Source organism: Lissotriton vulgaris, chromosome 7, assembly GCF_964263255.1.
Source record: "Lissotriton vulgaris chromosome 7, aLisVul1.2, whole genome shotgun sequence".
Lineage (NCBI taxonomy): Eukaryota > Metazoa > Chordata > Amphibia > Caudata > Salamandridae > Lissotriton > Lissotriton vulgaris.
Window position 1 is genome coordinate 39,131,110 of NC_141695.1, and position 13,758 is coordinate 39,144,867.

General features: G+C 41.4%; 1 protein-coding gene across 1 annotated transcript in view; it reads right to left on the bottom strand.

The window, feature by feature from the left end:
- Positions 1 to 875: 875 nt before the first annotated feature.
- LOC147700643 (putative DBH-like monooxygenase protein 2) overlaps positions 876 to 13,758 on the bottom strand; it is a 136,285-nt gene continuing 123,402 nt past the window's right edge. Inside the window, exons 8-10 of the mRNA XM_086929156.1 lie at positions 9,532 to 9,631; positions 2,989 to 3,048; positions 876 to 1,013 (exon numbers count right to left, since the gene is read on the bottom strand). Coding sequence (XP_086785282.1) covers positions 876 to 1,013; positions 2,989 to 3,048; positions 9,532 to 9,631 — 298 coding nt within the window. The remainder of the gene's footprint in view (positions 1,014 to 2,988; positions 3,049 to 9,531; positions 9,632 to 13,758) is intronic.

Sequence of the window (13,758 nt, forward strand, 5' to 3'; positions counted from 1 at the left end):
TAGTTGGTCCACAAGGACTCTTTGTAGCCAAGGGGACTTCATCCCCCTATTAGTAGTACACCAGGAGGGGCGTTTGCAGAGTGGTGGAGAAAGGGAGCAGGGCTACCTACGAGGTCTCAGCAATCCTGCTGTGTGGGACTGAAGGTAACAGGAGGGGTAGTTGACCCCGAAGGATGTCCATGGGGCCAACAGCCCCTTCAGTCATCTTCAGCAAGTCCCACACAGCAGGATTGCTAAGAGGTCTTTGGGGGCCACACCCCTTTTCGCAACCAATCTGCAAATGCAGCTTGTGGTACACTGTTGGTTAGGGGATGAAGTCCACTTTACTTTTGAATGACCTCGGGGGCCAATACGCCGTCATGGTGCCTCCTGTAAGTCTTACACAGTAGGATTCCTGAGAGCCTGTCGGAGGACCAGCCCCCTTCTCTACCACTCTGCAAACGCAAATGCTACTTAAAAATAAGATAGAAATTCACTGAAAAAAACAAAGTTTAGAGGGACATTATAATTAGGAATTACCATTTTAAAAAAACATATAAATTCACTGAAAAAAACAAAGGTTACTGGGACATTATAGTTAGGCTCAGGTTTCACTCGTACAAAACCAGTGAAATTCAGCAGCTATACTTAGCTTGGCTTACTATAACCTGTGCCCTTGCAATCCACTGCCTATGACCTCAAATATTACATCACTCATTATATGTTCAGTGACATCACTGATGACATCACTGATGACATCTTTATATATGTATGTATGTATCACCAATGTATGTATATGAGATAAAAACAAAACAGCACTGGTCTCAAGACATAGACTTGCTGAGTCATTTTGCAAGGTGTGATCGCAACTGATAAATAATAGTTTTTGTTGTTACTTACTCCGTTGTTGGTTCTAAGTCAAGCTCATTGATAACGTTTATCACATCTGTATATCCCCAGCATTTTGAAATGTTTGTCCTTGGATAGTAGAACAAGAAAGACAGACACATCTCATTGAGTGTGCTGGGGCCACCCTAGGCAAAAAAACAGAAGAATACCAAATAAATGATGCAAGAGAATACAAAAGACAATGGGATTACATTTGCATTGTTAAGTGTTTCATTTAATGTATTTGTGCATGTTTTGAGGATGAGCCCCCAAAGTGGAGTGGAATCAATTTGACATTGTCACACACCTCCACATAAAATGCAGAAACGAGATTAATGGTTACTTCATTTAGTAATGGTTGGCTGGCCCTTCATTAACAGGAAGACAGTACTGTCATATGAACGCTCAAACTTCTAGAAAGTCCACAAAACCACTCTCCAAAGGGCATATTTATGAGCCCCCGCATCGCTGAGCATCATGGGTGTGCCTCTCTGGCAGCGCAGATTACAATATATTATCTATGAGGCCACGCAAAGCCACAATGCACTGCTTTTGATGGCCTCATAAATATGGAGTAAGCCAAGACAGCGTAAATTGTTGTGTTTTCTCACATTATGCTCAGGAGGCTTTCCATGATAGTTGCAGTGGGTTTTCCCATGCAACACCTATGTACTTTGACACTGCACCGGATTCGAGAGCTCCTGTAAACCTGGAGAAGTGACAAATCCTTATGCCTCCTGACGTGAGTCAGAATGAAGAGAAATATCTTCATTTCTCTTCGTTCTTTCCGCCTTCAATGAGTGCTGCAATATGCACCACACAATAAAAGAGGAAAATACCTCAAGGTTCCCATGGGTAAGAGAGTGCCTGCATTAGCGCTATGCTGCCTAATTGATGCTAGTGTAGGGGGAAAGCACAGGAATGCACCGTACTGCATAAATACCTAAATACATACATTCCTGCAGTTTCACTTTGGCATAGGGCAGCACGGCAGAGGTGGCGCTGAACTGCCCTTTGTCAAATCTCCCTAAATGAGGGACCTTTTGTGCAGTGTTTCCTTTTTCATAGGAGCTCTGCCTCAGGTGACTCAGGCTGAGCAGGTTTTATTACAGTCATTAAAAGTAATGTATAATCAGTGCATCTCCTGTCACCAACAGTAGGCTCATATTTTCCTCTCCTTTGACTTTATGGATAATATCAATAAACCTGACCCTTGAGAGCCCCAATGTAACCAGGAACCGCAGAGGCTGCCTATGAAGGAGGCAAACCTCATGCTCGTGCCTTTTAGAGTGTACAGTAAATGGTGCTCTGAGGACTTGGAAATTAAGATAGAGTCCAGTAAAGTGGGAGTCTTGGCACCTGGAGTTGGGTCCAAAGGGAAGAGTCATGACTCATCCCGCATGTCATAACTCCATATTACAGAATGAGTGTGCAAGTCTCTCACTCTTCCAATGCAGCTGCAGGAAGACATTTGAGCTAAATTTGAGGATCAAACTTGAGAATACTGAAGATTCTGGTATGCCCCAGTACTCAACTTTATGGTTTCTTGCTTTAATTAGCCTAATATAATGTTTGAAGAAACATCAACTTCATTCTCAGATTTATCTAATGCATACACATGTCAATCGGCATGATTTCTATCAAACTTATAGGTGTGAGTCTTAAAGATCGGATCATGGTTCTTGCGAGGATGACGGTCCCATTTTTGGAAATATCCTGAAAATATCCCTCAGCTATTCAGCTATGTTGGTCTACTCTAGACCAACCCGGGTCTAGAGTAGGCCAACATAGTTGGTCTAGTTGGTAAGTAATGGACCATTTCAGAAAGCTTGGTGTGGTGTGAATCAACATGTATAACACTCTGCCTGATTACATTGATGCCGTTATTCCTCACTGCGGGGTCTGATAGATACCCGTGTACAGAAAGCAAACAGACAATGTGTATGTAGTATAGGAAATGAAATCAAGGCGGTAGTGGAGGGCAGTGAAGAGTCTATGATTCACCGTATATGTATGCTACAGTGGTAGAGAGAATATGTGGTAACTGTGAAATGGTTGTGGGTGATATGTTGTCACTATTTGTAAAAACAAAATGGAACTTGAAAGGTGAAAAGTACATACAAATGTAACTTCGTCCCGATCCATTGTGTTTTGTGTACACTCTACAACAATGACATCACCCTGCAAGAAAACAAAAGACAAATTATTAAATATCCCTAATTTAGCTGATTAGTAACCCTTATCCCCAGAACACTAAGGAATGTTTCCTTTACTTTACAAGATAGCAGTACTCCTTTTGTCTGCATCAAAATGTGCTTTGCTATGATTCACACTTTAAATAGAGTAGCCATGTTACAAATCACATCGGGAATAACTACAAGACTAAAACACGTAACAAAATGACAAATTTACATATGCGTTACAGAGAATCTATCCCATCCGTTTTCTAGACACCAGTAGCACATTCCTGGGAAGTTAGACCAGTTAGACCAGCCCAGCCCCTAGAGAGTAGACTGAGGGGCTCAGCAGATGTTTGTGACTATCATTTGTCATTGTGGTTGATTTTTCATCAGCTCAGTTTTGGTATCATGGTGAAATGGGAAGTGGGCTTCAAGCCACTGGGTAATTTATTTATTCTAATTTGGCTGGCTGGGACTTGATCATAGCAATGTGGGTTCACCACACAGCAACAGGGTCTTTATTATTCTGAGCCATAATGTGTCACACAGCAGCAGGGTCAATTTTGATGATATGTGAACTTCTGGGAAGCTGAAAATTATATCCACACAAGCATGGAGAAGAGGGAGATATCAACTGCCAATCAATGTCCAACTTCAAAAAGAACTAAAATTATTCCTCCTCCTCATCAAATACTGGGTCCTTAATTCCTACCTCTAACACTGTTTTCACGCGCTGCGATCTCATCATGTCCCCTTCTACTGCCCTCCAATTCCATTCCCTCCACTTTTCCCCACCCATACCCCCTCCCTCTTGCTACTCTTTCCCCTATCCTCCCTCCCTGCTCTATATATCTACATTTGACTCCTAACCATATGTGTGGCCTCCTACTGATTTACTATTCCTGCTACTCCCCTAACTCCTACTCCCTTCTTCCCTCTCCTTATCTCTTCTCTTTCACCCCCACCCTAACCTAGGTTCTCACTACCCACTTTAGCTTAATATAGTATTTTGTCAATAGCTCTTGCATTTTACCTGCTTTCTTTGTTATATTAGCTCTTGTTTTATTCAATTTTTTTTTAATACTGTGCCTCCTCACATTCCTGTAAAGCGCTCAGATACTCCTGGGTCTAGCCAGCGCTATAAAAAACTTTTAAAATGAATAATATAAATAAATAAATCCTTAGTAAGATGCACTGATTCTCCATCTTGAAAAAACACAATACTCACTCAAAGTTAAGTGTTCACAAACAGTCAATGTTTTCTATTCTGACAGGTGCAACATCAAATATAAAGTATTTACAATAGGTGTTCATTCTAATTTTAACAGACATTATGTGAACAAAGGGACCAGTACCTACCCCCAAACATCTAGACTTAATTTACATGGGACTCTATTAGGCAATCCCTCCTGGGTGCATCTAGTGAACACAACCATAAATAACTTGCTACCATGCACATCTCAGGAGTTGGGAATCCATTGGCTGTAGCTCCGTGATACAAAAAAGTAGGGAGATCAATGGACTTCTTGTATCTCAGGGTCTCCTCAAAGCGGGTGGCATTGTAAGGCACCAAATTGAAGTCTGGGATGGTTCTTAAGGTTTAGAGCCCAAAAACTGTCACTAAAGCAGCAAAACATTGACAAATGAAGAACTCGTAGTGATGCATCAGCTGCACAGTGTTTTGGGTACTCTAATCATTAGAATGCTGCTTTGACCAAGTGACACAAAACTCTTCCTTTTGGCTCTTTGTGCACACTAAACATGCTTCTTATGGTGGTCCATAGTTCTGGGAACCTGAGGAAATGTGCACAATCAGCAAATCTGCATTCCTCTATTATAACCCTGAAGAGAGTGGGAATTTTCCCCTAACTTGAAATATTGCAGAAAGACCATGAACATTGCTCTGGTAACATAATATTCGAGTTACTGCAAAGCCATCTATACTGCTTGTGGCCAAGACTCTCCCGTCTCTAGTTAGCATGAAAACCAAAAATTCACATTCTATGCATTTTAATTGTAGTGCCACAACCATTTAACACCTTCAGTGAATGAGTCTAGTAGCAGGGAGATAGGAGAGATCACAGTTCATATCCCTCTGCATAGTACATGAAGCTCAGGAAGACTATCCTCAGGGTTACCTCTTTATTGAACTTCCAGCGCCTGGTGTTGGCGGCACCCTGCTTCTTATTCACAGAACTAGTTTAAAATGCTCGGGTGTCAGATCATTAGCCCATCCCAAGCAGAGATTTTTTCAACTCTAAAAATGTGAGTCTGATTTAGAGTTTAGCAGACCGGAATGAACTCTCTCAGGGTGAAAGAGTGAAGTACTCTATTGCCCTGAGACAGTATCCACCAACTAAATCTGGATGCAGGCCCATCATAGATTTCTTGCATTTACAGGAACTGGCATGAGCATGATGCAGCCATACGTCAAACTGTCAACCTTTATTTTATTTTCAAAAAGAAAATCCTATTGCAAGAGTTTTTTGAAAACAAAAATTAGCAAAACCACCTAGCAATAGGAGTTTTCACTGCCCCTTTTCGACAGGTTTTACCTGGCAGTAAGGGTCAGTGAAAACTTGCTATTTGTCCACCCACTCTAATTAGGGTGGACAAATGACAAAACCTTGGACAGCCATTACTCTTTTGGACTAATGCAGATTGATGTTGGTGACTTAGTCAGAGTAGTCTCTGTCATTGATGTACTAAAAGTCTGCCCAGCTCTAAATGAAGATGACAAATTAAGGTCTCTTGAATTTAAAATAACTCATGAGCTTCCAAAGGACACTTCAGACAAATTTTGTTTCTGTTGCCTCTAGGATTGACCGACTCATTGTTAGAAATTGAATTGGTTGACTGAGGTGTGAATGTCACTAAATTCACCCTGTGCTTAACCCTGGGTACCTTGGCACAAAGGGCAGTTGGGCATAACTTAGAGGCAAAGTATTTAACGTATTTATGCAGCACATAAACAATCATAAAGTTAAAACACAAGACAGATTCCAAACCAATTTAGAAAGATAAAGTACATTGTAATAATTGACACAAAAATGACAAAAATCTAATCAGTAGATCCAGAGTTATGAATATGTTACGTTATTAACAAAGAACTTGTGCTTAAAAGATCAAAGCACCAACCGTGGACATCTAGTTGTGCGAGACAGGGTCAAGTCATACATTTTGGCTGACCATGACGGAGCACGGATCTGTTAAAAGAACTGGATTGGGACCGGTCCGTGCTTACCTTCAAAATGTATCAGAACATTTTTCTGAGAAGTTAATTTTCAGTGGGGCAAGACACTGGAAGTGTTTGAGGAGGGAACACCATCATCAGATAGCCTTGGATCGAAGCCAAGTGAAGATTTCTCTGTTTGAAGTAGTCTCTGAAATGTAAGTCAAAAACCTCCAGTGGGAGGAGATAAAGGGTTGTATCAAAAGACAGTTCCTTGAGGTCCAATATCCCTTTGGAGAAGACCCACTTAAAAGGATTTGCTATTGTAGAAAAGATTGTAGCCAGAAATGCCACAAAGCCAACCTGACAGAAGATCCAGCTCAGGCAGAAAGGTGAAAAGATTGGCCCTGGTCTCATCCTGGTTCTCAGACCATTTTATTGCCAATAATTTTCAGGTGCTCATTTTTGGATTATGGCTACCTGGGCACTCTTAGCACCACATCCAAGGGTCCAGGACTGGTGGGGCACCACTTTGAGGTTCAGGACTCATGCAGGCTGGGTCCAGGTGTGGGTTCAAGATAGAAGAAGCCTTTGTTGTTCTTGTGGCTCTGAACAGGATGTCAGCAGACTGGGCCTAGTTAGTCACTCTGGAGGTTCTAGGACACATGAATGTCCAGTCCTTGTTCATAGGCAAAAGGCAGCAGGTCCAAAGGGCAATAAGGTAACAATTCAGCAGGCAAGCAGTCATTCAGAGCAGCAGCCCAGCTAAGTGGCAGTCCTTACAGCAGCACAGCAGTCCTTCTTCCTAGCAGATTATCCACAGGCCCTGAAGTGTACTGAAGAGTTGGTGTCCGAGGTCTTACTTTTATACTCTGGTGTCCTGGTTTGAGAAGGTGTGAGAAGCTTCTAGACAGTGGCTTTGAAGTGCATGGCATTTTCTGTCTCCTCTGGCCCCAAGCGTGCTATGGTGGCAATGTGAGGTTGTTATGACTTTTATGTAAAGACAGGGTACAGACCATTCAGATGCAAGTTGGGCTGTGCTCAACTTAACCCACGATCCTGCCAGCAGATGACCCATGCAGGCACACCTAATCCCTCTATGTTGTGACTATCAGGGAAGAATTCCAAAGTCTAATGGAGTGTTGCACCCAGTCATATGACCCAAGGCAGGTTGAAGGCACAAAAGGGGCAATGGCAAAAAATGCCAACTTTCTAAAAGTGCCATTCTTAAAAGTGTGATACAAAGCTGGCAGTAAATATGGGTTTTTGCCACAATTTTAAATACACCAAACATGACATAGCTACCTGCTCCCACTTGGAAATTACATCCTCTTAAATGTAATAAAGAATCCCCAATGTTACCCTGTGGGAGTAGTAGGCATGACAGTAGTGAAAAACGAAGTTAGGTGTTTTTTACTATCAGAACATATAAAACTTAAAAGTAAACGTCAATCCTTTTCTTTACCCAGCACCGTGCTCTATGGGCTACCAAGGTCCTACCTCAAAGGTGACTAAGATGTACTAAAAGGGGAGTTTAAGGCTTGGCAAGGGGGTTTCATTGTCAAGTCAGCATGGCAGTTTAAAGTGGGCTGCACAACAAGTGCCGCAGCCCCACTGTTAACATATAATTTACAGGCCCTGGGTCTATGGTATACAACTCTACAAGGGAATTACAGGTAAATTAAATACGCCATTTAATGAGAGGGTACACTTCCTGCTCATGAACGAAGTGCATGCACCAAATGGAAAGCTTCTGCAATATGAACGTTCTCATGTACAGAAATAACTGTTCACATATTTGCAAGCTCATCCATCTGGACTAACACATGACTGCAACAAATGCCCACTCCCTTATCTTTTTAACTGTGTATTTTACTGCCACGTTCTTGCCTTCCCAAGTGTCACTTGCAAATAGCAAAAAAAAGGACAAACTACCCACAAAAATCACTTAACCTCTTATTACGAGAGGTCTATTGATTCTGAGGGGGGCGGTGTGTGAGTTAACCACCCCAATCCGAACTATGAGTTTCATCGGAGGACAACTTGTGAGCTGCATTCCACCTTGAGATTTCTCCTGTTTCAAGCAGGCTCAACCTCTGGATAGAATTCTCTATACAGCATGCATACATTTGCACTGTAGCATTTTCAGACTGTATTTCTCCAAATCTCATAATCATTGCTATTCCCTCTCAAAAACCTACAGATGCACTCTGCAGCTATAAAAATGGCACAGTATATAACAGAAATGTTTAGTAGCCAATCGTAGTGAAGGCCAAAGAGCCTCATGGTACGTTCATCAATCTGGCCCGCTTCTTTTTTGTGAATGGCCTGCTAAATCTATAGTTGCCTGCCTTCTGTATAGAGATTCTTCACCAAATGCTACTCCAAAAAAAATAAAGTCCTTTCCATCACTTATGTAATTTATGAAGACAGACCCCTAACATGGTGATGTCTTCAGAAATTACAACTAATGTCCTGCAGTTGCTGGACATTCTCCCCCAGGCTGTGTCTAGGGCTGTTGAAATGACAGACCTGGACAGACAGGATACTAGTTAGAATGAAATCAGAGGAGCTACTCTAAGTAGGGCATATCCTCTGATGCCTTTCCACTGACATCAGATCTCTACAATCGTGTTTCCAATGGTCATGATGTGACTTGAGAACCACAAGCTGCCCTGGAAAACCTGCTGAAACCTGTCCTGCTCCCTTTGTCTCCTCACACTATCTCTCTCTCTTTTGATCTGGCAATTTTCTCTCTCTCTCTCCCTATTCTGCCTCTTCTCCTTCTTTCATCATTTGTTCTCTACCTTCCTCTCCATCTCCTTCTCTCTCTCTCTCTCTCTCTCTCTCTCTCTCTCTCTCTCTCTCTCTCTCTCTCTCTCTATTGAAGCCTCCTTGTGCCTGCTGCAATTAACCAGGGGGACAAGAGAAAGTGACAAAGCCACCAGGAGTGGCCCCGGGCATTCAAAACTGGCTTCAAGGGCTCCAGCCACCCGGGGAAATGCCATTTAAAAGAAAAGGCCCTTCTGCCCCTGCCAATGGCTCGGATGCAGCTGATCTCTATATAGGGTGGGGATACTAAGAAGGAGGTGGATAGGTTGTCTGGCAAAGGGCAGATGTCTATTTCCCACCCTCCAAAAAATGAAAATTAAAGGAGTAACAGTACACAAATTCTTCAGTTCTTAGCAAGGAGTGACTTTCAGTGAAAGCTACTCCTGCATTCCTAGCACCAGTCTCATCAATCTGTTTCCCTGTTTTACATCAACGTAATGGCAGCCCTTGTTTTTGTAGGAAGATTAGTCTGTACCATACCACTTTAATAGTCAAGATATCTTCTTTGAAGTGACGTATCTCTTGAAGCCTGAAGTCATAGCCACTGTCATCTTCCAAGGATCCAAGAAATGTACCATTCCTGTTAGGAAGAAATTAAGTAGTGACATGAAGAAGATTTTTAAGAAAGGTGCTGCTTTCTTTCATGGGTTTACTTCAATGAAATTCTGAGTTTCTTTTGAGCTCTTTAACTTTACAAAATTTAAATGGGCCTTACTGTGCTTCACTTTGATAAGGAATGCTGTAGGTATACACATGCAATGAGATATTTACCAAATGATATACTGGTGGAAGTGGACAATTTGCTGAAGTACTGATGATATGTCCATTAACTAATGTGTTATTATTTCTAAAGCTTTGACTTTCACTCTGTGATTTAGCTCAAATGACCCATTCCTTTATTCTATTCCGGGGATCACTATCAGCACAAGCTGAAGGATTGATTCCGTTCTTATGTTTCAATCATCAAGCTAAATGCTCAGGAAAACAAAAATCCTTCATAATTTAAATATTTCTTTATGTTATTTACAGGGATCACCAGGGATACTGATAATGAAAGGTAAGCAATATTTTTGAGGTCGGGATGCAGCCATTACTCTAATGAAAGGTTCTGTTCATCAAGCTAAAGGTTCAGGAAAACAAAAATCCTTCATAATTTAAATATTTCTTTATGTTATTTACAGGGATCACCAGGGATACTGATAATGACAGGTAAGCAATATTTTTGAGGTCGTGATGCAGCCATTACTCTAATGAAAGGTTCTGTTGTGGTCATATTGTAGGTACTTAGTGAAGATATGTGGCAGGGTAAGAGTGAGGCACTGCTTTCAAAGCACAACTGGCAGAGGGGAATTTCATTTAGGCCATTACTGAAAGCAACCCTGTGGGGGTGCCACACATGTTAAGTGAAGTCAAGTCCTTTCCTCATAAAACATAGACACCCATAAACACTAAAACAGCTAAAACCTTCTGCATTGATCTATTTTTTGAAGCTTTTTGTATTTTTTTAAGTTATTTTCACTTTTTTACTTAAAACATTTAATTAATTTCACAAAACAAGGGACAATCTGGTTAATAGTGCATTAGGTTAGCTTATGTTTCAGCTAAACTGCAGGAGACCTAGACTGTGTAGATGAATATTTTATATGAGACCTCAGTTTACCACAGCATAAGGAATTTGACTACAAATTATCTTGGTTTTACACCAATTCGAGTTCACACAATAATAAATAAATAGCTGATTGGGAGGGCTATTAGCTGAAGCCCTATACTTTAGCCCTTCATTTATACTGATACAAAACTGAATGGATTTTTTTCAAACTGACCATGGAATGGGATCATAGAAACATAGATTTTCTTTTATAAAATACATAAAGTGAGAAAGAGGCTCCAAAAATACAGCTCAAGCGACAAATATGAGCAAGACTCAAAAATCCAATTGCTAGTGTAATATTCTTAGGACAGTGTAGGTCACAATTTCAGTCTTGAATATTAACCTTCAGATATATCGAGACAAAAATATCGACTCAGAATATCATTAATGTAGGTGATAATTTATTTGTGTAAATGTTGGTATTTGTTAATGTTGATTCAATATATACACAGGTCAGGGAACACCCTCTACGCAGGAACAACAACCAAACTCCTGAGATGGCTGCAACGCATCCAGAACGCCTCGGCACGATTGGTCCTCGACGTCCCCCGACGCAGCCATATCACACCCCACCTGAAAGACCTGATTTGGCTCCCCGTAGACAAGATGATCACCTTCAAGCTCCTCATCCACGCACACATAGCCCAACACAACGCCGGACCAGCATACCTCAACGGTCGACTCAGCTTCTACACCCCCACCCGCAGCCTCCGCTCAGCCCACCTCGCCCGCGCCACAGTTCCACGCATCAGGAAAACCACCGCCGGCGGCAGATCCTTCTCCTACCTCGCCGCCAAGGCCTACGACAGACCCAGGACCTGCTGGCCTTCAGAAGACTTCTTAAGACCTGGCTTTTCGATCAGTAGCAGCACCCCTTCCCCCTCACCCCAACACCACCATCTCCTTGAGACCCTCACGGGTGTGTAGCGCGCTCTACAAATGATTGATTGATTTTTGTAATGTAATTTTGTGTTTATAAGAGTTCTTGTGGCAGAATCCCTAAAAACATTTAGGATATTGTTGTAAAATGATTCCCTGCAGCTGTAGTGATGAAATGGGGTTATTTGTTTGTGCAACCACCCTGTTGTGTTCCCAACAGGTCAGCTGATATTCTGAAATTTCCTATGGAACATTATATAAAGGATGGTAACTCTGGAATTTTAAGTAGCCTTAAACTCAAAATGCATCTATTGTAGATTTCTTTTTACACAGACATGAACAAAAATAAAAAGAAGAAAATAGATAAAACTTAAGGCACATTTGTAGTTTGGTGCAAAGGGTACTCCATCACAAATGCCAGTCAGCCAGTAGCTTCTTCCACTCAGGAATGTGCTAGTACATGAAATGTTGGATTCAGACTGCCAGTCTGGGCATATCTCAAAGAGCTGTTTCCCATCCCTCCAGGCCTCAATAACTGGAGTAGAAGCTTGAGATCAGCTGTCAGCACTAAAGTGACATATATAAGTAAGAAAATGTTCCAAATCCAACGAGCTGCCAGGGACTTCCTTTCGATAAATGAATAATTCCTTTAGGTTTTTGACAAAGAAGGAAAGGCAAAAGCAAGCAGTCTCTTGGTCAAACTCTGGACTTTTGATAATACAGCAATAACCCCTTTTGCACTGGAATTTACCTTAATCATTCTTTTGTTTTTTAAATCAAAGGTCAACATTCATGACGCTTTTCATCTCATCATAGGCATTTTGTTGCATCTCTCGCCATTAAAATGTGTTACCCTTTCTCAAAAAGGGCAATATCTACAAAGACTTGAAAAAATGTGTGTAATATTCAGCCGATCTGATGAAAGACTTAAGTTGGTCTTGGTCAACTGGAATTGTTGCATTAACAATATCACTCACCAGTTTCACTTGAGACTCACCCATTCACCCCAATAGACTACCCTAAGTAGTCCACCTCTCTCTCCAAAAACATTTTCTATACGCTATGTGATTTCAGCTCCTCCCACATTAGTCATTCCTTCCTTTAATGTTATGCTCCTCAACGTTTTTTCTAAACTATAAGATCGCTTGGAAAATATGACAGTACTTTGTCCTCGGAAAATTTCAGTCATCATGCAGCGAAAAATTCTAGAAACTGCTGCTAGGCCAAAGGGCAGACTGGTGAAATGATATTGCCCTTCAGTGGGGATTGATGTTATGTTATGTTATGTTATGTTAGATCATTTTGTTAAGCTTTCGAATGCCCATGAACCTCTTGGCGCTAACTGAAAGACCGCAAAACAAAATAAAACTGAGGACATTTTTAGCAGGACATAAAAAGCCAGGTTTCTAGCGATTTCCTGAAAGCCAGCAAATTTACCATAGATTTGATAGGAAGGTGAAGATTATTCCAGGCTTTGCGGCTCCCACGACAAAGCCTCTGCCACCCCAGGTACTGATACCAATTTAGCAGAGGCGGATCTGGGAGGTGAGTAGCAAATAAAACTATTCTTAAAAAATCAGGACCTTGGTCATGCAAGGCCTTATAAACGATACAGAGTTCCTTAAAAACACCCTCTCTCTTACAGGGAGCCAGTGTAGCTTTCTAATTGACCCTGAAACAGAGTGATTTTGAGGAATTTTTAAAAGAGTACATGCCACAGCATTCTGCACTGTCTGTAATTTGTTTAACACATACTGATGGGCATTTAAATACAGTCCATTCACATGATCAATCCTTGTTAACACCAGCGAGGTGGCTACTGTTTTCTGTAAATGATTGGGTATATACGGAAAGATCTTTTTAATTAATCTCAGAGTGTAAAAACAGCTGAAATGACTGATTTTGCCTGATCTTGGAGAGACAGAGAGTCATTTATAATAACTCCCACATTTTTTGTTTTCTTCACTAGCGAGAGGAGTGGACCTAACTTCACAGACCACCATAACAGAGACCAGAATGGCTGAGAACCAAAGATAAGAACCTCAGTATTCCCTGAGTTTAACTTCAGGCAGTTCCTGGCCATCCTTAAGCTGGTAGCTTGCATACACTCATGGAATCTAGCACCAACAACCTCTACACCACTATCCAATGCACAACTCTGTATGTGTCAGCAGCAT